This window comes from Belonocnema kinseyi, chromosome 3 (genome assembly GCF_010883055.1).
Source record: "Belonocnema kinseyi isolate 2016_QV_RU_SX_M_011 chromosome 3, B_treatae_v1, whole genome shotgun sequence".
NCBI classification, from domain to species: Eukaryota; Metazoa; Arthropoda; class Insecta; order Hymenoptera; family Cynipidae; genus Belonocnema; species Belonocnema kinseyi.
In genome coordinates, this window is record NC_046659.1 from 118,607,328 (window position 1) to 118,632,647 (window position 25,320).

At 26.7% G+C, this 25,320-nt stretch overlaps 2 protein-coding genes across 5 annotated transcripts in view; both read right to left on the minus strand.

Annotated features, from left to right (window-relative positions):
- Window positions 1-19,917, minus strand: part of LOC117169232 (dynein regulatory complex subunit 3-like) — a 43,125-nt gene extending 23,208 nt beyond the window's left edge. For 2 of the 4 annotated variants that reach the window (XM_033355496.1, XM_033355495.1), the window contains exons 1-8: window positions 19,646-19,917; window positions 16,854-17,137; window positions 12,754-12,926; window positions 12,530-12,687; window positions 12,249-12,441; window positions 9,102-9,306; window positions 5,320-5,568; window positions 5,164-5,240 (exon numbers count right to left, since the gene is read on the minus strand). In XM_033355496.1, coding sequence (XP_033211387.1) covers window positions 5,164-5,240; window positions 5,320-5,568; window positions 9,102-9,306; window positions 12,249-12,441; window positions 12,530-12,687; window positions 12,754-12,926; window positions 16,854-17,137; window positions 19,646-19,826 — 1,520 coding nt within the window. In that variant the 5' untranslated portion in view covers window positions 19,827-19,917. The remainder of the gene's footprint in view (window positions 1-5,163; window positions 5,241-5,319; window positions 5,569-9,101; window positions 9,307-12,248; window positions 12,442-12,529; window positions 12,688-12,753; window positions 12,927-16,853; window positions 17,138-19,645) is intronic. The other 2 variants (XM_033355499.1, XM_033355497.1) reach the window with 2 other exon arrangements.
- A 748-nt stretch (window positions 19,918-20,665) lies between these two features.
- LOC117169568 overlaps window positions 20,666-25,320 on the minus strand; it is an 8,011-nt gene continuing 3,356 nt past the window's right edge. The window contains exons 2-3 of the mRNA XM_033356000.1: window positions 20,942-21,334; window positions 20,666-20,824 (exon numbers count right to left, since the gene is read on the minus strand). Of these exons, the coding sequence (XP_033211891.1) occupies window positions 20,823-20,824; window positions 20,942-21,334 (395 nt within the window). The 3' untranslated portion in view covers window positions 20,666-20,822. The remainder of the gene's footprint in view (window positions 20,825-20,941; window positions 21,335-25,320) is intronic.

Consider the following 25,320-nt stretch of genomic DNA (forward strand, 5'->3'; position numbering starts at 1 on the left):
TTTTCACTATGAAACATTTTTTAAGTTAATATTTAAGAAGTTTTACAAAAATTTCAATAAAAGTTTCAAAAAAGATTATAGAAGATTTTAAGAAAAGATTCTAGAAGATTTTAAAAAAAGATTATAGAAGATTTTAAGAAAAGATTCTAGAAGATTTTAAGAAAACTTTCTAAAATTTGCATAATAATTTCTAATCTTTTTAAAACTCATAAATATCTCTTAAAATTACTAAATTAAATATCAAAATTAGAAAATTTCACTTACAAATTAAGCATTTTTCAAATACAAAAATTAAAATTGTAACGTTCAAAGTTCAAAGGCTCTTTGAAATTTGAACGATTCCAGGATTTCTATGTTAAACAATTCGGTTAAAGATTCTTTACTCTTAAATATTTGGTTTCCATTTACTTGTCTTAAATAAAAATTCAAACATTGCTAAATATTCAATAATTAATCCTTTTTTAATTCAAAATTTTAGTCAAATATTATCTGGAAATTTGATTATATTGTAGAAAATTTGCCTTTTTGGATTGAAATTTCAAGAATTTGGTAAAAAATTATCTATTTGGTATAATATTTACTATTATATGTTATAGATAATTATTATAATAATGTTATTTAAAAAAATTTAACAATGTAATTAAATATTGTTGTTTTTTTAGTTGAAAATTAAACTGGTCAAAAATTAATTGTAAAATTAGATTATTTTGCAAAAAAATTTAAGAATTTAATCAAAAAGTCTTTTTTTTTTTGTTAAAAATTTATCTGTTTTTTTGACAATTAATTTTTTGAAAATTCGATTTTTGGGGCTGAAAACTCAATAATTTTGCAGAAAGTTAGTTTTTTAGCTTGAAAATGTAACTGTTTTGTAGAAAATTTTCCTTTTCGCTTGAAAATTCGACAATTTAGTACAAAAGTAAACTATTTGTTTAATTAAACAATTTAATTAAAAAGCCTTTTTTAGTTGAAAATTTAACTATTTAGTAAGGAGATAAACTATTTGATTGAAAAATAACTCTTTTGTTGAAAGTTTATATTTTTTGGTTAAAATATCAATTTTTTAGTCAAAAATTCGTATGTTTGGCTTGAAAATTCAACATTTTATTAAAAAATTAAACTATTTGGTCAAATATTATCTGAAAATTTCATTAAGCAATTGAATTAAAAATTCTTTTTTTTTTTTTAGCTAAAAATTCAACTGTTTCGTATAAAATTTCCCTTCTGACCTGAAATTTCAACAATTCGGTAAATATTAAACCATTTGGTCAAAAATTAATTGTAAAATTGGAATATTTTTTAGAAAATGCAACAATTTAATTAAAAAGTTGTTTTTTTTTTGTTCAAAATTTAACTATTTATTTGAAAATTAATTAATAATTAGTATTACATTTATAATTATATATTATGAACATTATACTAAATTCATTTTTTTAAATTTAACAATTTAGTTAAAAAGTTTTTGTTTAATTTGAAAATTCGACAATTTAGTACAAGTATCAACTATTTGGTTGAAGGATAACTCTGTTGTTGAAAGTTTATATTTTTTGGTTAAAATATCAATTTTGTAGTCGAAAACTCGTCTCTTTGGCTTGAAATTTCAACAATTTTGTAAAAAATTAAACTCTGGTCAAATATTATTTGAAAATTTTATTATATTGTAGAAAAATTGACTTTTTGGATTAAAAATTCAACAATTTGGTATTATATTTACTATTATATATTATAGATATTATATTGATGTTATTTTTTTCATTCAGCAACTTAATTAAAAATTCTTTTTTTTTTTAATTGAAAATTCAATTCGTATAAAATTTGCCTTTCGACTTAAAAATTTATATTTTTGGGTTTAAATATCAATTTTTTAGTCCAAAATTCGTATTTTTTGGCATGAAAATTTTTTTTTTTTGTACAAAATTCATATTTTCGGGTTGTTATATAAATTGTTTGTTCGATAATTCGTCGGATCGGATAAAAATTCCATAATTTGGTATAAAATTAAACTATTTTGTCGAAATTTAACTGAAAAAATTTATTATTTTCTTGAATATAATTTAAAAAGTCTTTTTTTAGTTTTAAATGTAACTGGTTTTTTTATTTAACTATTTGGAATTATATTAATTATTATAAATTTTATCTGATAGATATTCTACTGATTTAAATTTTTTGTTTAGTTTAACAATTTAATTTAAAAGTCTTTCCTTTCGTTGAAAATTCAACTGTTTTGTAGACAATTTTCCTTTTGACTTAAAAATTTGACAGTTGAGTACAAAAATAAATTATTTTAGTGAAGAATAACTCTTTTGTTGAAAATATATATATATTTGGGTTCAAATATCAATTTTTTAGTCGAAAATTCGTCAATTTTACTTGCAATTTCAACAATTTGGTAAAAAAATTAAAATATTTTGTTCAAAATTAACTGGAAAATTGAATTATTTTGTTGGTAATTCAACAATTTAATTAAGGTTTTTTTAGTTAAAAATGTAACTGTTTGATTGAAGATTACACTTTTTTTTTAAATTCATATTTTTAGGTTGAAAATTCAACTGTCTGGTGCCAAAATCGTATTTTCGGATTGAAATATAATTTCTCTTGTGGAAATTTCGTCTGTTTAGCTTCCAAATTAAATAATTTCTTATAAAACTAAACTATTTAGTCAAAAATTAACTGGAAAATTTGATAATTGTGTTAGACACGTAACAATTTAATAAAAAGGTTTTTTGTCGTTTAAAATTCAACTGTTTTTTTTTTTTTAATTTAACTATATGGTTGAAAATTACTTTTTTGTAGAAAATTTGTATTTTTAAATTGAAAATTCAACAGTTTGATAAAAAATTTAACTATTTGGTATTATATTTATTATTATATATTATTTATTATAGAAAATTTGACTCTTTTGTTGAAAATTCTTATTTTTAGGTTGAAATGTCAGTATTTTAGTCGAAAATTCGTCTGTTTAGCTTGAAATTTCAGCAGTTGGGTAAAAAATTTAATTATTTGGTAAAAATTAACTGAAAAATTGGATTATTTGGTATAAAATTCAACTTTTGGCACTGAAAATTTAACAGATTTAAAAAAATTTTAACTATTTATTACAAAAATAGACTATTTGTTTAAAGAATAACTCTTTCGTTAAATAATTTGGTACAAAATTAAACTATCTCGTTGAAAATTAAATGGAAAATTTGATTATTTTGTTGAACAGTCAAAAATTTTCTAATTGAAAATTAGATTTTTTTTAATTCATATTTTTGGGTTGAAAATTCAACTTTTTTGTACAAAATTGGTATTATAGGGTTAAAATTTCAATCCTATTGTCGAAAATTTTCTTGTTTGACTTGAAAATTCAAAAACTTATATTTTTGAAAATTCAAAAATTTAATTAAATTGTTTTTTTTTTAGTTTATAACTTAAATGTTTTGTTGAAAATTTTTCCATTTGACTTGAATATTTAACTATTTGGTTGAAATATTTTTCATTCATGGCTGAAAAATTTTGTATGGTTAAAAAACTTATTATTTTTTTAAACATTCGTATTTGGTATTGAAAATTCGTTTTGGTTAAAATTTTTTTTTTTTTAAATTAAAATTCAACTATTTCATTTTTTTTTAATTATGAATTTTAGTAGAAAACTATTTGTATATAAATTAAACTGTTTAATTGAAACTGAACTTTTTTTTTGTTGAAAATGCATATTTTCTAGTAGAAAATTTAACTATTCCATGCTTTGGTAGAAAATTAAATTTTCTTGGTTGAAAATTCAACTATTACGAAGAAAGCCTTTTTGGTTCGAAAAATATTTCAATCTTGGAAAAATAACGATATTGTTAAGAATTTGTTTTCTTTTTTTTTAATTCAACTGGTTTAAAATACGTTTTCTGGTAGAAAATTAATTTTATTAAAAATTCTTCATTGTTTTTTTGAAAATTAATTTTATTTGACTGAAAATTTATGAGATTTGTTAAAAATTATTTTATTTTTTATGTATTTCTCATTTTAGTTCAAAAATGTATTTCTTGTTTAGAAATTTAACAATTTTTTTTTAAATTAACAATTTTAACAATTTTAACAATTTTGTTGAAAATTACCTTTTTTGGTTAATAATGTAACTATTTTGTTGAAAACAATTTTCATTTGAAAATATAAAAATTCCATTTTTGGTTGCAAATTGATATTTTTAAATTAAAAACTCGTATTTTTTGTAAAAAATTAATCTTTTTGGCTGAAAATTCAACTATTTTATTCCAAATTGATTTATTTTATTGAAATTTTATCTAGCTAATATATTTTTGTTTAAAAATGTTTCTTTTTCAGTTAAAAGTGTATCATCTTTCTGGTTGAAAATTCAAATATTTTGTTCAAAATTGATTTATTTTTATAAAAATTCTTCGTTGTTTTTTTGAAAATTTTATTTTTGTTTGACTGAGAATTTATGATTTTTGTTAGAAATTAATCCTTATGGTTGAAAATTCTTTTAATTTTTTATGTATTTCTCATTTTAGTTCAAAAATATATTTCTTTGTTTAGAAATTTAACCATTTTTTTTTAAATTCACGTATGTTGTTAAAAATTCATCTGTTTTGCTATAAAATTAAACTTTTTGGACAAAAATTTAACTTTTTGCTTCAACTGGTTTAAAATACATTTTCTGGTAGAAAATTAATCTTTTATGATTAAAAAAAAAAACCATCTATCTTGGTTGAAAATTAAATTTGGTTAAAGATGCATATTTTTAGGTTTCAATTCAACTATTTTGATACTCATCTTTTTTAGTCGAGAATTCATCTGTTTTGTTAAAAATTTGTCTTTTCTCGTGGAAAAGTCATCTTTCTTAGCTGCAAATAAATTTTTTTTGTAGAAAATTCAACTCTCTTCGAAACAAATATTGTCTTTTTTGATTGAAAGCTCAACTATTTTATTGTTAATTTAATTGCTTTTTTTTAGTTAATTGTTTGGTTGAAAATTCATCTCATTTGCTAGAAAATATTTTCTGGTTGATCAGATATTTCGTTGAAAATGCAATATATTTCTTGAAACTCTTGAAAATTGAAATCTTATTTATAACTTATTAGATTTTATCTAAAGAATCTATTCCCCTATTATTATTTCCAAAATTGGTAACGCAATTTATGGACGGCCCCAAAATTTTAATTTTCAACTTACTCAATTTGCTCTTCAGTCAGAGCCTCTAGCCAGCTTTTAAGTCGGCCAATCATTCGATCTTCTCTTCCATCGATCACCTATTTTACCAAATTTTTCTATAAGTTCTGAATATTCTCTAAATTGATTAATAAAAAAATAAATTAAAGCAGGACATACTTGCAAATGCATTTCGTGCGAGGCACCAAAATTGTTGGTTAAGATATCTTTAGACCCACAGATTTCCTGAAATTCTGGCGGTACATCTGCTTCATCACCAAAATTATTCATAAAGTTTGTGACCATCAGGGTCAAATTATCGTTATATTCTGTTTCAGCGTTTCTCATCGCTGAAAAATGTCCTTGTGCTGCTTCAAAAAATGAGCTGACCAAGTCTGACATATTAATTTTGAAAACTTCATTGATATCCTATAAATAAAAAAACATTCAGAATTTTATAAAATAGAAAAGAAACACACGCGCGGTTATTTTTTCTTTATCTAGCGCAATTTTGAAAATAAAGTATAAAATTCCGCGAACGTAAGTTTGATTAATTTTACTAATATTTAGTAATATTTTACTAATATTTAAATGCTTAGTGAATAAACATACAATTTTATTATTTTATTAAAAATTTAACGATTTTGTTAAAAACCACCTTTTTGGTTAAAAATTCGTCTTTTTTATAGAAAACTCATATTCTCGGTTTGAAAATTCAACTATTATGATATTATGATACATCATTTAAATTCAAAAACCTTTTATTTTTTGTTGTTTGGAAATTTAACTATTTTGTTGAAAATTCGTTTTTAATTAGTTGAAAATTAATTTTGTAACTAAAAATTCTACTATTCTATTTTTGGTTTGAAAATTATTTTATTTTTTTATGTATTTCTCATTTTAGTTTAAAAATGTATTTCTTTGTTTAGAAATTTAACAATTTTTTTGAAAATTCACGTATGTTGTTAAAAATTTATTTGTTTTTCTAATAAATTAATATCATTGAACGAAAATTTAACTTTTAAGTTGAACATTAATTTATTTGGTTGAAAATTCAAGTCTTTGGCATTTTTTTGGTTTATGAATGATCTTTGTAACACAAAAACCTTTTTTTTTTGTTGAAAATTGAACTATTTTGTTGAAAAAAAATTTCATTTGAAAATATAAAAATTCCATTTTTTGGCTGAAAATTGATATTTTTAAATTAAAAACTCGTATTTTTTGTAAAAAATGAATCTTTTTGGCTGAAAATTCAACTATTTTGTTCCAAATTGATTTGTTTTATTGAGATTTTATCTAGCTAATATATTTTTGTTTGAAAATTTTTATTTTTTAGTTAAAAATGCATGTATTATGCTGAAAATTAACTTTTTTTCTTAAAAAATTTAATATTTTACTAAAAGAATTTTTTTAAATTAACTTTTTAACTGAAAATATAACTATTGAATTTTTGGTTAAAAATTGATCATTTTTAATTGAAAATTTGTATTTTCGGTGGAAATATATTCTTTATGGTTAAAAAATCATCTTTCTGGTTGAAAATTCAAATATTTTGTACAAAATTGATTAATTTTATTAAAAATTCTTCATTGTTTTTTTTAAAGTAATTTTACTTGACTGAAAATTTATAAGATTTGTTAAAAATTCTTTTATTTTTTAATGTATTTCTTACTTTAGTTCAAAAATGTATTTCTTGTTTAGAAATTTAACAATTTTTTTGAAAATTACCTTTTTGGTTAATAATTTAACTAATTTGTTGAAAAAATTCCATTTGAAAATATAAAAATTCCATTTTTGGTTGAAAATTGATATTTTTAAATTAAAAACTCGTATTTTTTGTAAAAAATTAATCTTTTTGGTTGAAAATTCAACTATTTTGTTCCAAATTGATTTATTTTATTGCAATTTTATCTAGCTAATATATTTTGGTTTAAAAATGTTTATTTTTCAGGTAAAAATGTATGTATAATGCTGAAAATTAACTTATTTAATTAAAAATTTTATTATTTTGCTGAAAGAATTTTTTTTAATTAACTTTTTAACTGAAAATATAACTATTCAATTTTTGGTTAAAAATTGATCACTTTTAATTGAAAATTCGTATTTTCGTTGGAAATATATTCTTTAGGTTTAAAAAATCATCTTTTTGGTTGAAAATTCAAATATTTTGTTCAAAATTGATTTATTTTTATAAAAATTCTTCGATGTTTTTTTTTGAAAATTAATTTTGTTTGACTAAGAATTTATGAGTTTTGTTAAAAATTAATCTTTATGGTTGAAAATTCTTTAAATTTTTTATGTATTTCTCATTTTAGTTAAAAAATGTATCTTATTGAACGAAAATGTAACTTTTTGCTCGAACATTAATTCATTTGGTTGAAAATTCAGGAGTTTGGTATTTTTTGGTTGATGAATGATCATTTTAACTTAAAAACCTTTTTTTTTTAGTTGAAAATTGAACTGTTTCGCTAAAAATATATTTTTAAGTTGTTAGAAATTCGTTTTTAATTGGTTCAAAATTAATTTCTTCTTCTAAAAATGTAACTAATATATTTTCAATTGTAAAATCATCTTTTTTAGTTGAGAAAGTTTGTATTACGTTGAAAATTACCTTTTGGTTAATAATGTAACTATTTTGTTGAAAAAATTTTTGATTTAAAAATATAACTATTCCATTTTTGGTTAAAAATTGATCTTTTCAAATTGAAAATTCGTATTGTTAGTAAAAATTTATTTTCTTGTTTGCAAATTCATCTTTTTCGTTAAAAATTGAAATTTTTTGTTAAAAGGTTTTGGTTGAAAATTGAACTATTTCTCTAAAAATTCATTTTTAATTTGTCAGAAATTCGTTTTTAATTGATTGAAAATTAATTTCTTCTTTTAAAAATTTAACTAATATATTTTTGATTGGGAAATTATCTTTTTTAGTTGAGAAAGTGTGTATTATGTTGAAAATTACCTTTTTGGTTAATAATGTATCTATTTTGTTGAAAAAAATTTCATTTTAAAATAGAAATATTCCATTTTTGGTTGAAAATTGATCTTTTTGAATTTAAAACTCGTATTTTTGGTAAAAAATTAATCTTTATGGTTGCAAATTCATCTTTTTGATTGAACATGCAACTATTTTGTTCAAAATTGATTTATTTGATTGAAGATTCATCGTTCTGGTTGAAAATACCATGCTTGGACAAAAGATAGAACTACTAGTTTGAAAATTCTTTTTTTTCTTTGTTGAAAACGTTTTTTTTAAACTGAAAATGTACGAATGTTGTTGAAATTTAATATTTATAGCTGAGAATATTCCGAAAAAAAATATTCCGAATTTTAGTTTTAAAAAATGCATTTCTTTGTTTAGACATTTAAGTATTTTAATGAAAATTCACGTATGTTGTTAAAAATTCATCTGTGTTGGTACTAAATAAATTGTATGGGTTGAAAATTTAACTTTTTGGTTGAACATTAATTTGTTTGATTGAAAATTCAAGTTTTTGGCATTTTTTGGTTGATGAATCATCTTTTTAATCCTATAACTTTTTTTTTAATTGAACTATTTTGCTAAAAATTTATTTTAATCTATTGAACATTACTTTTTTGTTTACAAATTTACCTATTTTGTTAGTCAAATTTTTGGTGTGAAAATTAATTTTTTATTTGAAAATATAACTTTCATTTTTGGTTTAAAATTGATCGTTTTAGTTGAAAATTCAACTATTTGATTACAAATTCAACTATTTGATTTAAAATTTATTTATTTAATTGGAGATTCATCGTTCTGGTTCAAAGTCCAGTGCTTGGGGAAAAAATATAAATTTTCTTATTTTTCAAACATTATTTTTTCGAAGTAATCGTTTTAACATCCAGATCAGTATTAATTAAAAATTTTTAAATTCATTAATCAGATAATTTATAAAAATGGAGTATATAATTCTAATTTATTTTGTAATGATTTATGATATTGCCTCAAGTTGTTCATGCAAGGTTATTTCTTTGTGCATCAATTTCGTCCAGGTTTTGGAAATTAGATCTTCAAATTCTTCAGAAAGATTCTTTGCTTGCAATATTTTCTCCTGTAAATCCGGGGCGTCGCTGTCTTCAATAGCTTCCATTAAACTCGAAACTTGAGAAAAGATTTCTGTCTTTCTCTCCATGACTTTATCCATCAGCCTAAATCGGTTTTTAAATTAATTATTACAATAACCATCAGAAAATGAACGCGATCAAAATTCGTGTTTATCTGCCAGGCCCCCCCCCCCTCCCCCGCCTTATTAATGGTCGTGCGGCGGACAATTGTATTGGTGGCTGTGCGGTGGCCGACGGTGGTCCCGGTTGGTAACAAACATAAAAAATGTTAACTTTCATGATAAAACATTTTTAAAGAAATAAAAATAAGTTTAGTCGGTAATTAAAGTTAATTTTAAATATATCTAAAAGTTAATACCTCAAAAAAACAATTACTTTTCTCAAAAATGCACCTTTTTTGTAATTTTTTTTTTGTATAATGGTCTAAAAAGTAAAAGAGCAAACGATATCGATTCGCAAATTTTCCACGCCGGTTTAATTTAAAAATAAGAAAATTATAAAAGTTTTAAAGATAATACAAATTATTCTTATCTAGAAAATTTACTTTGATTTAAAAATGAGATTTCTGTAAACTGCATAAAATTGAAAAACTAGAAAATTGTGAACCTTTAAAGTTTAATCATTTTTAAAACGTTTAAAATGATATGATTTCCATCTGAAAGCTTTATAAAATAATTAATTCAATCTTCAAGCGTTGAAAATTAAGCAATTCCAGACTTTGTTTAAAATTAACGTATTCCTTAATTAAAATCTTAAAGCTAAGTCATTAAAAAATATTATTATAGTAGATTATTATTGATAAATATAGGTAATTTTTGAAAATTTGCGATTACTTTTTAGGGTTTCCTAAGCCCGGGCAGAAACCCTTATAGTTTTGGTCGGTGGGAGTAAGTGGAAATGTGTTTGGTGAAAATTAGGGGAAATAAGGGATGAGCAAGAATAGGAAAAGGGTGGTGAGGGGAAGTTGCAGGAATTTGGGAAAATTAGGGTAGAGGAAGAGGTAAGAAATAAGGGATGGTTACTAGGTAAATTGAGGAGAAGTAAGGGTAGGAATAATTAGAGGAAATAATAGGAGGAAAACTACCGGAAATGAGGGGGTGGGAAGTAGGGGAAGTGAAGGGACGGAAAGTAGGGGAATAAAGGGTAATAAAGGCAGAGGAAGTGATAATATATGAGGGGAGAGAAGTTAGTGAAATAAGAAAAAGGGGGAGGTAGCAGAAAGTAGGGTAGGTGCGGGGTATCAGCGGAAATCAGGGTAGGGGAAGGACTGAAAAGGGAGCGAGCGAAAGTAGAGGAAATGAGAGGAGAGAAAGCAGGGGAATTAAGGGAAAATAAAGGGATGTAATGTACGAAAATTTAGGGCATGGGATGTATGGAGGTGAGAGAAAATGAATGAAGAACTGGAAAAAAGGTGAGGGAAAGTGATTATAAATGATTGGAGAGGAAGTAAGTGAAGTGAGAAGATATTAGGGGAAGGATAAGTAGGAAGAATGTGGGTAGGTAATGTGGGGGGAATAAGGCAATAGGAAGTAGGGGATGTGAAGGGATGAAGGGTAGACAAAGTAGGGGCAAAGCGGGGAAATTATAGGAAATAAAGTGGTGAAATGTAGGGGATTGGAAGTACGGGATGAAGGGGTGAGGGGAGGTCAGGGTTGGGTGGGATAAGTAGAGAGGGTGAAGAGATCTTATAATAAAGGAGGGGAGGGGAAGCAGTTGAAGTGAAAAGATATAAGGGGAGGGATAAGCACGATAAGTGTAGGTAAGTAAAGTAGGTTAAATTATGGTATGTGAAGTAGGGGAAATTAAGGGGTAAGAAGTATCCTGAGTGTGTAGTAGTGAGGAGAAATAAGGGAACGGGAAGTGTGAGAGTGACGCAAAATGAGGATAAACGAAGTGAAGGAGTGAAGAGAAATGAGGGTAAGCTAAGTAGAGGAGTAAGGGGAAATAAGGGTAGACGAAGTAGGGGGAGTAAGAGAAAATAAGGGTAGACGAAATAGGGAGAGTAAGGGGGGCAGAAGGGTAGACGATGTAGTGAGAGTAAGGAGAAAGAAGGGTAGGCGAGGTAGTTGTCGAAGTGAGGCGAAGTTATAAGAGGAAAAGTAACGCAAAGAAGAGGACGCAAATTTACGAAAAAAATAGAGGAAATAAGAGGAGGGGAATAGATTGGAGAAAAAGTAAGAGATGCGAGAAGGAATGAAGGGAGGGACAGTCGAAGAGAAAATATAAAGGAGGTGCGGGAAAATGATTTGAGAGGAAGTATGGAAGATAAGCGGATGGGAAGTAGGAGAAATGAGTGTTGGCGGAGAGGAATTATGGAAGGAGGGGGAAAGAATAATAGAATGGATAGAATAAATGAGGACAGGGGAAGTAAAAGAAGTGGCTTGAGACGGAAGTTAGAAAAATGAGTGGTTGGAAAGTACGGGAAATTTCTTGTGGGAAAGTAGAGTAAGGGAAATGTTTGCTGGGAAGCAAGGAGAAAGGAAACTGTATAAGAAAGAGGTTCGCGAAGAGAGAGTAAATTAAGGTATGGTAGTATGGGGAACGAGGAGAGGGGAAGGGGCTGAAGTAAGGAAAATTCATAAAAGGTGAAAGTAGGAGAAATAAGGGGAAATGATGAAAGAACAAGCAGAAGAAGTTATGGGATAAGCGAGGAAGTAGAAGAAGTGAGGGGTAGTTGAGTGAGAGAAAAATGAGTGGGAGGAAGTGACAGGAGGGAATTTAAGAAAAATAAGTTGAGGGGAAGTAAGAGTTGTGAAAGTGGAAAAAGTGGATGTAAAGGTCAACTTAGAGAAAAATCAGGGGAAATGTGGTTTGGGGAATTAGGGAAAGAAGAGTATTGGCTTCGAAAGTGAGGATAAAGGAAAACAGATGAATGGAGAGAAGAAGTATAGAAGGAGAGGGGAATTTAGGGGGTGTAAGGGACGGAAGGTATGGAGGGGGGGTTTAGAGCCTTAATAGGCTATGAAATCTTTTTTTGTAGGCGCACGGTGCCTAATTTGTCTAATTTTTTGGAATTTATTACTTACAATTGGGCTTCTTTCTGAGCATCTTCCTTTCCTTTGTTGACTGTTTCTTCATAAAGGCGAATTTCTTCCGTTCTACGTTCTTGTTCCTTTAATCCCAATTCGAACAACTCGTGACACTGTTCTGAGAAAGTTCTTTTGTATTGTTCATAAGCTTCTTCAGTCTCTTCATTTAAACTCATCAAAGCTCTTCCCTCTATTTCGTATGTATCCAAATTATTAAAAAATTATTATAAATTCTTCAGCTGAATAAAAAATTTTTTCGTGTTCAAAAAAAGACTCACCTTTATCGCTTTCGAACATTTGATCAAATAAGTGATCACCATCCAAATATTCTACATAGGAAATCGAAACTTGAGCAACATGATCTTCAAAAGCCTTCTTCGCATCCATTATTTCTTTTTCCTTGGCTTCTTTTTCCTCTAGATTACTTATCGCTCGACTGAAAATGGAAATTAATTAAATACTCAATTTATTTGATAAATCTCATACTTTTAAGTATAATTACTAATATTTTTCTGCAGAATTTTTTCGCTGCTCTTCAGTTATCATCTTGTACTGTAAATATACGATTTGGGGAATATAAGCAATTAAATAATCCAAGTAGCCTTCCTCTTCTGTACAAGGATTTCCTTCCATATTGAAACTTCGCAAGTTTTTAAACTTGCGTAAATACATCACCTAAAGTATTTTAAATTTGTAAAAATGGTAGTTTATTTTTTTAGATTAATATTTATTTTATACGTGACTGGCACCCAGTCACTTAACTAGTGACTTTTTAAGGAAGAAGTCACTCTATATAGGCAGTTTTTTAGGAAAATGCCACTTTAGTCACTTTAATCCATCAAATTTCAGACTTTGTCTAAAACATGAAGAAAATGTTTATTAATTTATGTAAGATATCAATAGTAAGCTATTGATGAAAATTGTATTAAATTTGATACTTTAATCTCTTTTTCCTATTCCCCTTTTTTCCAATTAAAAAAAATGCATTTCTTTCCCATGATTTCAAGAAACTTCCTCTTATTCTTGTTTTTTGATTAAATGCAAGCTAAATTAATAGAAACTAGTCAGAAAATTCGACTATTTTTATTCGAGAGTTGATTCTTTTTGGTCGAATAATCTACTATCGTTTTTGTCCAGAATTCATCTTTTTTGGTTAAAAATTCAAATATCAAATTGAAAATTTAATTATTTTTAAAAATTTCAACTATTTTTTGTTGAAAACTCATACGGTTTGGTGAAAAATTAAACTGTTATCTTGAAAATTCTTTCTTTTTTTTTATAGAAATGAGGAAAAGGAAGTAAGGGAAGGGGGACAAGGGCAGGGAATGATGGGAACGTGGTGAAAATTATTGATTAAAAAATAAATTTTTAGTTCAAAATTTATCATTTAGTTGAAAATTCTTCTCTTTTGTCGAAAATATAACTATTCTTTTAGAATTTTGTTTCAAAATTAGTTTTCTGCAGAAAGTTATTACTATGAATTAAAAATAAAGCTGTTTTATTGAAAAGCGTTTAAAAGCGTTTAAAAAAATTGACATTAAATTTTCCTAATTTGAAATTTAGGTCTTATTTAGTTGAAATATCAAATATTCTATTTTCCGTTGAAAATCCACCTTTTCAGGTTGACAATTCATTTTTTGGTTATTAAAAATGAATCTTTTTAACTGAAAATTTTAAAATTTGGTTAAAAAATTCAAATGTTTGGTTGAAAATTAACTTTTTTTATTAAAAATTCTAATGCTTAGTTGATAAATTCAACTTTTCGTAATTTAAAATTTAAGTCTTATTTAGTTGAAATATCAACTATTTTAATTTTAGTTGCAAATACACCTTTTTAGGTCGACAGTTTATTTTTTGGTTGTTAAAAATTAATTTTTGTAACTGCAAATTTAACAGCATAGAAGAGAAATTAAAACGTTTGGTTAAACATGAATTTTCTTGTTAAAAATTCATATTTTTATTTTAAAATGCAACTATTTTGCACAAAACCCGCCTCATTGGCTGAAAAATTCAACAATTTAGTCAATATTTCAACTATTTTTTTTTTAAATTAGATTTTTTGTTGAAAATTAGTTTTCTATAATAAAAATTTAACTATTTCATTTTTGGTTAAATTTTTTTTTTTAATTCAACTATTTGGTTGACAATTTATCTAATTTATTGAAAGTGTGTTTTCCATTTTTCGATGAAAACACACCTTGTTAGGTTAAAAATTCGTTTTTCGGGTGTTAAAAATAAATTTTTTTACTGAAAATTTAACAGTGATTGAATTTTTTTTCAAAATTCACATTTTTGGATAAAAAATTAATCTATTTTGTACAAAACTCGTATTGTTATCTGGAAAAGTCAACAATTTAATAGAAAAGTCAATTATGTGGTAGAAACTTCAACTATTAAAAAAATAGTTTTTTTTTCGTTGAATGTTAATTTTTTTTAGTACAAAACTATTTTATTTATGGTTAAAAATTGATTTTGATTATCTTAAAAGTTCAACTATGTTGTTGAAAATTTGTGTAATTTATTGAAAAGCCTTTTTTTTAAGTATAAAACTAATCTTTTTGGTTGAAAATTCAACGATTCGGCTAAAAATGTATTTATTTTGTTAAATATTTATCTTTCTGATAAAAAAATGAACTTTCTTTTTGAAAATTCAACTATTTATTTGAAACTTTTACTGTTTTGTAGAAAGCTCATATTTTTTATTTGAAATATCAACTTTTAATATGACATTTTCTTTTCTTTATTGACTGAAAAATCTTTCTTGGTTGAAAATAAAAAATCTTTTCGACATTTTTTTATTATCTGGAAAATTCATCTCATTTGGTAGAAATTTAATCTTTTTTATTTAAATATGCAAATTTTTGGTTCAAAATAAACCTTATTTAGTTGAGGATTTAACCCTTAACTGGCAAATTCCTTTTTATAACGTAAATTGCACAACGGGTGTTTTGGACCCCACGTATTCAAACATATTTTTGCACAACAAAATTATGCAATGTAGTCTAAGATGTGTTTTTTAAAATGGAATCGGTTTTATAGTCATTAGTTTAATTTAAGTTAGTTAAAAAAATGTTTGAAAAAATGACAAAAAGTGAGTTTCTTAAATTAAAAATTCATACTACACTTTAAGAGATACTACACTTTAAGAACAAAATTCCTGCATTATTGATGCTTCAAAACAGGTATTTATTTTGCAAAATGAAAACTCGATTTATGGTAAAAGTAACATAAAAAACATTTTTCAAAGTTGTGATTACTCCTCCAAACCTACACAGTCGCGGCAACGGCGTGCGCGATGCTCATGGCACATCGGGCGATTGCACGTAATTGCAAGTTGCATTGTAGATGTGCATTTTTTTACGTGCATTTATTCGATTGTAAGCGTGCAAAATAATGAAAAAAACAAAAGAATTATTTCACTTTAGATGATAAACTTACGTTGGAAATTGAATGAAAATTACTAATATCAACGGCACAAATTTTTGTTGAAAATCACTTTTTTTCTCACTGACGGCACAACGGGTAATAAATACCCCACAGTTTTACAAGGTCTACTTTGAGCGGGTGCTCAACGTATGCTGACGTTTGCCACTGCATACTAACCCGCTTTACCTTTACTTAGTGATCTCATTTATTAGTAAAAATCGACACTCGTGGTCCATTTTCTCGAATTTAGTACCGATAATTAGGGCTCAAAAATTTTTCGGGTACTTTTCACCCATATTACTAGTTAAGGGTTAAATATTTTACTGAAAATTTATATTTTTTGGTTCAATTTAACTTATTTGTTTAAAATCAAAATCAAAATTGATGAACAAATAAAGTAATTTATGCACGGTAGTGGGCAAATGAGGAATAGTGAATAGAGGAAGTGAGAGGAAAGAAGGGGGCAATGTAAGTAATGGAAAGTTAGGGCAGGGATAGTGAAAAAAATCAAGAAATCGGAGTATGGGAAGCGGTGGAAAATAAGGAGAGGGAAGTATTGAAAGCGACGGAAATATTGAAAGTAAGGTAAGAAAAAATAGAGGAAGTGAAATAGGGGTCGGAAAAGAAGGAATGGAAGTAGGCAAAATGGTGAGAAGTGAAGGGAAACAAACTGAGAAGAAATTAAGGGGTAGGATATGTAAGGGCAAATTAGGAGAGGAGACGTGATAGGAAAATTGAAAAAAGTAGGGTAATGGTGGGAAGTAAGGAGAGCAAAGTAGGGGAAGTGGAGGAAAGTGAGGGGGAGGGAAGTAGGGGAGGTGGTAGGAAATGCGGAAGGGATGGTATGGAAAGTGTGGGAAGGTGAAGTAGGGGAAATTAGGAAAGATAAGATGAGAAGGAGTGATGGAAGATGATTAAAGGGAAATATGAAAAATGAGGGAACGGAAACTAGAGAAAATGAGGATTAGGGAAGTAGGGGAACTAAAGGGAGGGCTATTAGGGTAGTGTGGTTAAGTGGGGCAGGGGAAGTGTGAACTAAGAAAGGAAAGTGAAAGAAGAGGAGTGTTAGCTGGAAAAGTGAGGAGAGGGGTAAGTAGAGAAGGAAAAATTTGGAGAAGATCGGAGAAGTCAAGTAGATGAGGGAAAGTATGGGAGAAAGTATTAAAAGAAACCTACGTGATCTTGCGTTTTTATTACGTTTTTCCCAAGGCTCAGGATCTGAAGCTTTGCCAGGTCATCTATTCCTTCAACCTCTTCAATTTTATTTCCATATAATAAAAGAATCTCCAAGTTTAGAAGGTGATTCAAATTTTCCATGACACTTATTCGATTGAAGGATAAATCCAACTCTTTTAAATTGACAAGTTCTTCGAGATTCTCTATTTTCTCGATTATATTGCTGCATAGTTTTAGTTTCACTAGGTTCTTCATCACCCAGAGGTGATTAATATTAAGGATATCTAGAACAGGAAAATCTAGTGTCAATGGAAGTTGAAAAATAATTATCATTCAGGATGGCCGTAGGTCAGGGAAAGCCTGGAAATCAGGAAAAAGTCAGGAATTTGGAGAAAATATTGTAAAATTCAGAGAATTTCTATAAGAGGTACTTTAAACAACTATTAAGCGTAATCAATTATAAATTATGCAACCCGTTTAAAAAAGATTTTTTTTTTTGTAAAAGATGTTACAAGATTATATTTCTGGCATTTGAATATTAATCGTCACAGTTAAAAGCTTTATTAGTAGGTCGAGGATTTAGCTGTTTTGTTGAAAAATTGAATTTTTTGGTTGAATTCTACTGCTTGGGTAAAAGTACTACTTTGTTAAAAATATATTTTTTTGGTTGAAAATTTTGCATTTTGAGTTACAAATTCATCATTAAAAAAAAAGTTAATTTGTAAAAATTACCATTCCAGTTGATTACTCATTATTTTAGTTGACATTTTATCTCTTTGAAAGTTAATCTATTTTGTTAAAAATTGATATGTTCAATGAAAAACTCCACTACGTGGATGAAAGTTTAACTACTTTGTTGACTTTTTTTGTTGTTGAAAATTCATTTGGCTTAGTTGAAAAATTTTTTTTTTCTTTGGTTAAGAGTTACTTTTTCTGACTGAAAATTTAACTATTGCGGATGTAGATTCATCACTTTAGTGAAAAAAATTAAGTTGATCTTGAGAGTTAAGTCATTTTGTTAATAATTAATTTTTTTTCATTGAAAATTCAACTATTCGGTTCATCTCTTTATTTTAAAATTGAACTATTTTCTTGAAAATTAGTTTTTTTTCTGTGGTATGAGATTGATCTTTTTAACTGTTCCATTTTTGCTTCAAAATTGATAGTCTTTAGTTGAATATTTGTCTTTTTTGGTAGAAAACTAATTCTCTAGGCTTGAAAATTCCTTTTTTTTATCAAAAATGCACCTGTTTAATTGAAAATTAGCTTTTTTGTTCACATTTTTTTGGATATTTCTCTTTCTTTTTTTACTGAAAATCTTCATGTGTGGAAAATGAACCTTTTTAGTTAGAAAATTCATCATTTTAGTTTGAAATTAATTTTTTTGGTTAAAAATATGACCATTTTATTGAAATTTTTTTTTATTGAAAATTAATTTTTTTACAACTTTTCCATTTTTGAATGAAAATTTCTCTTTTACACTTGGAAAGTCAACAATTCGTTTGAAAATGCAGATAATTTGTTCAAAATTCGTCATGTTTGGTTTTAAAATTTTAATCTTTTGGCAGGATATTTTTTGATTGAAATATAAACTATTAAATTTTTTGTTGAGAAATATTCTTTTCAGCTTGAAGATACAATTGTTCGATTAAAAACTTGAGTAATTTGTTGAAAATTTAATAATTTTGTTAAATTTCCACTTTGTAGTTAAAAATTTAACTATGTTGTTAAAAAATCATTTTTTTATATATCAAATATTACATTTTTCCTTCAGAATTAATCTTTTTGTTGAAAATACAACTTTTCGGATAAAAATTCAATTGCGTCTTCGAAAAAATCACCTTTTTGGCTAGGCAAAGTTAAATATTTGGTTTAAAATTTAATTGTTTTTGTTTAAAGTTAATTATTTTTTTATTAAATATTTAACAGTTGGGGTAAAAATTCATCTTTTTTAGATGAAAATTCAGCTATTTGTATAAAAATTCATGTATATTTGTTCAAAATACGTCATTTCTAGAATAAAATAATTATCCTCGGTTGAAAATTTTTCTTTTTAGTTTTAAAATTCATCTCTTCTGGCACAAAATTTAACTTTTTTGTTTAGAATATCAACTATTACATATTTTGTGGAGAATTCATCTTTGTAGGTACAAAACTCCACTATTTGGTTAAAAATTTAACTATTTTGTTAAAAATTTAATTATTTCGTTGAAATTTTAAACCTTTAGAGGAAAATTGAATTATTTTGTAGAAAATTATTTTTTTTCTGTTGTAAAATCAATCATTACATTTTTTCTACAGAATTGATGTTTTTGTTGAAAATTTAACAGTTTAGATTGAAAATTCCATTTTCTTCTAAAAACTTCGACCTTTCTGCTTGAAAATTGAACTATTTAATTGAAAATAAAACTGTGCTTGGTTGAAGTTGATTTTTTAAATAAAAAATTCGACAATTTGGTTGAAAATTCATCTTTGTATATTGAAAATTCAAAAATTTGGTTGGAAATGCAACTGTTTAAAGTTGATTTTTAATCTTTTTTGTTTGAAAATTCTACCATGTAGTTGGAAATTCATTGTTGTAGGTTGGGATTAAAAATTCATCTTTGATGATAAAAAAGTCATCTATTTTCAGTATTGAAATTAATAAATTTGTACTTCAAATTTTGTTGTTTTATTCCGTTTATAAAATATGCTATTCAAGGAAAAATGAAAAATTGTTTACAAGTCTCCTATTTTCAGTAAAAACTATACTATTTCAAAGAACTATACATAATTTAAACACTGTGACTTACTAAGGTATTCAATTCGAATTTCCTTGACCTCTTCCAATTTAATTCCATCCTCTTGAAATAATTTTCCAGCTTCTCCTCTAGGTCCTTGGTCGATTACCAAATTAACAAGTAAATCGTGACTAATTACATTAGGCTCTGAGGAATTTTGAAAAATTACAGGTTCTTTTCCTTCGTGGGTCATTTGTTATGTCAGAACGTATATCGTATTTTTTATTATTTACCTAACATAAAAAAAAATTTAATTCTAAACCCGCACATAAAATTCGACAGCTTTACAGGTGCTAGATTTTGTTGCTAGGCAACTGTCAGCTACGGATTTCACGTATATAATTTCGAACCACAACTGTTGGTTGGTTATATTTTGATACATGCTGTGTTTGACGATTCAACTAACTTTTGTTGAAAATTCGTAATTTTTAGTTTATGATTAGATAATAAACCTGCAGTAGATATAGTCATTAATTTCAAATGCTTATGTATGTAAAATAATTAATTTGATTTAATTAATGGTTTGAACACCATATATGTTAATTAATTAAAATTATAAATAATTATTTTCGGTATAGTTGTGATTTTAATTAATGATCATCTACTCTAGGTTCATTCTCTACTGTATGGCGGTCTCCCACCCTATTTGAGTTTAAAGTTTAACAATTAAGTTGAAAATTTATTTTCTCTTGGCTGAAAATTGTTTTAACTGAAAGTTAAATTCTTTGATTTTTTCAAATATTTTTTGCCTTGATGTTATTAGACTCCTAGGTTTAAGGTTGTTTTTATACCTAAAAAAGAAACTTAAAACTTTCAGGAAAACTAAAATTGCCCAGTCTGTGACCAATTATAGCCAGACTTCTGAATAAAAAATTGTAATATAATGGACTTCTGATACTATATTATTTTTCATTTATTGCTACATAGTTTGTTTATAACATTACATTAAATTATATTTAAGCATTCTGCCTCAATGAATTACACTACTGATTCTATTTTATAAAGCAGCTGCGCCCGTCTTTCATTAATAATTTATAATAGGGATTTATAAGACTTATAATTTTTATAATATTTATAATAATATATAATAAATTTTATAATAAGATTGCAGGATCATCAGAAGTCATCATAAATATTATCAATTGGTTCTCTTGCCACTCATTTTACCCGCTTCAATTTTTTTGATTGGCTCTGAAAACGAAGCAATATTCAACTTTAAAAATATTTATATCCTATATAGAATACAAATAAACAAACTGTAACTGAAATTTTAATATAAAATTGTTATGAAACATTAAATGAACTTACAGTTTTTTAATCTGCCACAACTTTTAGTCATAGCGAATTGCAGAAGTTCGGACATTTTATCATCCGTCACGCATGGTAGCGCTGTTTTGATGACATTAGTTTTCGCCTGGGTGAAAGCATCATTTTTCTCACAAAGAGCTTTGTAGCCTTCATAATTACCTGCCGAAGACTGTTTTGCTTTTTTATTTTCCATAGCTAAATTTATTGTAGCTTCATTCATCTTAGAAAAGGCTTCATCCAATTTGGAGATTCGATCATCTATTTCATCAGTTTTATCACATTTTGCGTCCATATCCTCCTTTGTTATGTTAAAAAAATCTTTTAATGCAGCTTCTGGGGTAATCGCTTCTTCTATGGCTTCTTCTTTCAGAACATCTTTACATTCTGAGAAATCTTAAAATTGTTCAAATAAATATTAAAATATTGATGCTTGATAATCCGTTAAAAAATAAAGCAAACTATTAAATCAATAAAATAATATATTCTGTAAAAAATATGTTTTTGTATGAATTTTTTTTCAAACTTTTTTTATCAAAATTAATTAGAAATATATTTTAGTATCGGGTTTTGTTATTTTTTTTAACTTTTCAAGCACCACAGTACGATCAGAAATCATAATAAATTCGCGTATGAGCTAAAGTACACCAAGAACATCGGCCATCTTGGCTTGGCTTCATTCACATGATCCAGAATCAGATAATTCTGATTTAAAAAATCGATCATTCATTCCGGTCCAACAAAATACTCTCAATTTTGGTGTCATTTTTGTTGCATCTCAAAATAATAGTGATTTCCGTATTATTTGAGCATTATTTTTTACTGTGCAGTGTGACTGCTAGTATTAGTAGTAACATGCATTACAAGCTTATAAATAGAGTCAAACCTGGATTTAATGTTAATTTTGGGACTCAGCGTGACATTAAATCTAGAGTCTCGGAACTATTTTGTCTCTCTCCTGCTTTTTCACTTTTTTGTTTCTCTCTTTGTTTTGTGACGCTTGAGTAAGCACCGCATATCTTCCCGCCGATCCCCACCACGTGGCGTCAATTCTCGGAAACATTAAATGGAAGACCACTAAATACAGAAATACAGATTTGACTGTAGTTGTCCCAACTAACCATTTTTTCAGTGAGGTAGATTAAAATTTATTCGGATGATTAATTTTAATGCACATGAATATTAGAAATTCAGCAAAAAATTCGGCAGAAGTTTCAAAAAGTGATAGTTAAAATAACTTCAGATATAGTATTCATTATGAACAACTTTGTGGTCTACTATGAGTGCAAGTTTCAGTTCCAGAAGGTTTGTATAGTTAAAATTACAGTGTTGTTTCAACTATTTTGCTTATAATAAATTGCCTTCATAGCACATGTATTTTTTTATACATTTTTTTGTACATATTGTTAACACGTCGCACAAAAAGTCGGGGTATCGAAAAGTTTCAAACAATTATTGGCAGCTACATTATGTAACAATAACATATGAAAAATACACATTGTGCAACATTTTGATGTGCTTTTATGTAGCTTCATTTGATACTTGGTTATTTTGTGTAAAACACATACGTCTATCCAGAATTTAATAAAAAAATCCGAAATATTAAGAAATATTTCAGACTTCAAAAACAGCCAACTGATACAACGGCAATTTTTACTCATGTTCGCATTACTTTTACTGGACCGACAGGACGATATTGACAATGATGGAAAAATGACGATACTTTATAAATATTGTGTCGCATCCTTTGATTATTACTATTATTAATAATATTATTCTTGTATCTCAATAGTCACATAACCCATTATTAGTGTAGTGCTTGACATAAGAGGGCAGACAACTTTTTGGAGAAAATATTATAAACTTTAAAGTAATTTTGGACATTCATATTTTTCAAGTGATCATGCTAGGATAGGTGGAACTGTCAGCCGTTATGGAGGTGGGACTGCAACTGTAGGCGACTTTTTGAAGAAAATATTCTAAACGTACAGGTAAATTATAGAGGTCTGAATAATAATATTTCAGAAGTGTAAAATGCACTTTCGCAGTCGTGTTCTATTCTTTTGTCGATTAACGATTTTTCATTTTCACGAAATACAATCAGCCTGAAATTTTTGATATTTTATTTTATTCAGTGACACTGAAAGGTCGTCAATCGACTAAAGAATGGAGCATGTCTGAGAAAATACATGTGACACTTGACAAATATTACTATCCCGATATTTATGATTCACTTTTATGTTTAGAATATTTTCTCGTTAAAGTTATATTGGATTTCCATGACGTCATGCTACAATACTCAATTTAAAACAACGAGGGCTTCTCGCTCTTCGGGCCTCTTTTTTTCTTTAGTCAGACACTGACGCGCAGAAGGGCGTACAGGGACCATACCTAGAGGTGACGAGACTGCACAATTTGAAATAGCCGTGTACAGAAGACATAAAATGGAGGGGGGGGGGGCTTTTAATATAATTCGGAATTTATCATTTTTGGAACGAAAATTTAATTACTCAGTTGAAAGTTAAGCTCATTAGTTTAAAATAAATTTTTTGTCGTATACTGTATATTATATTATTTATTCAATACAAACTAAGAATGTTAATAAATGGCAGAGAGACTTAAAGAAGAGTTATGAATAACGTGTTTGACTATATGAAGTTAGTTTCGCAGGTAAACATTATAAACAATATAATTCTTAAGTGCGGATTTCAAAATATTGATGTTCCAACAAAATATGAGTTATTTTGTTGAAAATTCTTTTTCTTTTGTGACTGAAAATTAATTTCTTTTTTAACTTGAAATGTAACTATTGCCATTGGATATTCCATGGTTTTAGTTCAAAGTTGATCTCTTTCGTTGAATATTATTTTTTTAACTAAAAATTTAAATATTCAAATTTTTGGTAGAAAAATATTTTTTTAAATAATAAATTCATCTTTTTTAGTAGAAGTTAATCTTCTTGGTTGAAAATTATTCTTTTCGGTTGAATATTTCATTATTCTAATTACAAATTCACCATTTTACTTGCAAATTAATCTTTTTCGTTTAAAATTCAACTTTTCCGTCTGAAGATTCATTATTTTAATTAAAACTTCGTCATTTAATTAAAAATTCATTTCTTTCTTTCTCAAACGTTAAAAATGAAAACTAAAAGAGACAACTTAAAATCATCTTTTTAAGTCGAAAATTAATCTTTTTGCTTGAAAATTCATCTTTTTGGTTAAAAATTTAAGTATTCCAGTTAGATATTAATAATTTTCATTTAATATTCATCTTTTTCCTTGATAATAAAACTACTTCGTTGAAAGTTAAACATTCATCTTTTCATGAAAAATCTTTTCGTAAAATTCATCTTTTTAGTTTCAAATTCATCTAATCCAGTTGAAGATTCATCGTTTTATATGAAAATTCATCACTTTGGTTAGAAATTTGTTTTTTTTGTTGAAATTATTTTTTAGCAAAAAATAAAAAAAAAGTAAAATAAATTGTTTACTATGCAAAATTCAACTTGGAAATAACTTGAGATACCTGAAAATAACCAGGAATTGTGGGGAAATTTTGTCCAGAATTTGAGTAGACTCCCTAATAGCGAATAGGTTCTTTCACAAAAATTGGGTAGAATGGCTTTTAAAGCTGATCTGCAATATTTATATGGGGTCGGTTAGTGCGTGCCAGTGCGGTTCTGAACGCTTTTTTTACAAATAAATAATAATAATATGTCCATTTTCCTAATCCGAGGAGATTTAAAGGAAACTCGGCTTTTTTCAGGCAAGGAAAAGAATCCTTAGTTCAAAAAAGTCTGATAACATTTTTGGATTAATCACTGTTAATTAAAAAGGATCCCGTGTAGAAATTTCCCCGGTTGGCCCTAATACAACAAGGTTTCTGGTTGGATCCCGGCCAGGCTACCCCTAGCTGAGTTTCATGGATAGTAACCGGGCGTGAGCCGGTCGGGCTACATTTTTCTCGAATCACGTAGTCTGGGGCCGCACAGTGGGGTGAAATCGGAAAACGAGGTTCAAAATGACATTTAGAACGCAATTATGCACCGATTTTAGATTTTTTTTTTTTTGAAAAATTCAGAACTAAATTTTTCAGAAAATGGTGAGAGTAGATTTTTTATTTTTTTGTTTATTTAATTTCTATTTTAATGCAAACATCGAAAAAAATGTCGATTTTTCTAATTTCATTTTTTATCTTCTAGACGAAATTTTTCTTATACTTCTCGTCCCTTGAATTTAGTGCACAGGGGTATAAGAAATATCAAAAAATTCTTAACATGCATAGATAATTGTTATAAACAAATTGTATTAACAAATACTCGACATTAAGGGTTATTCGGCTTCAACGTATATTTCTGCTCTGAAATCGCTTGCTTTCAT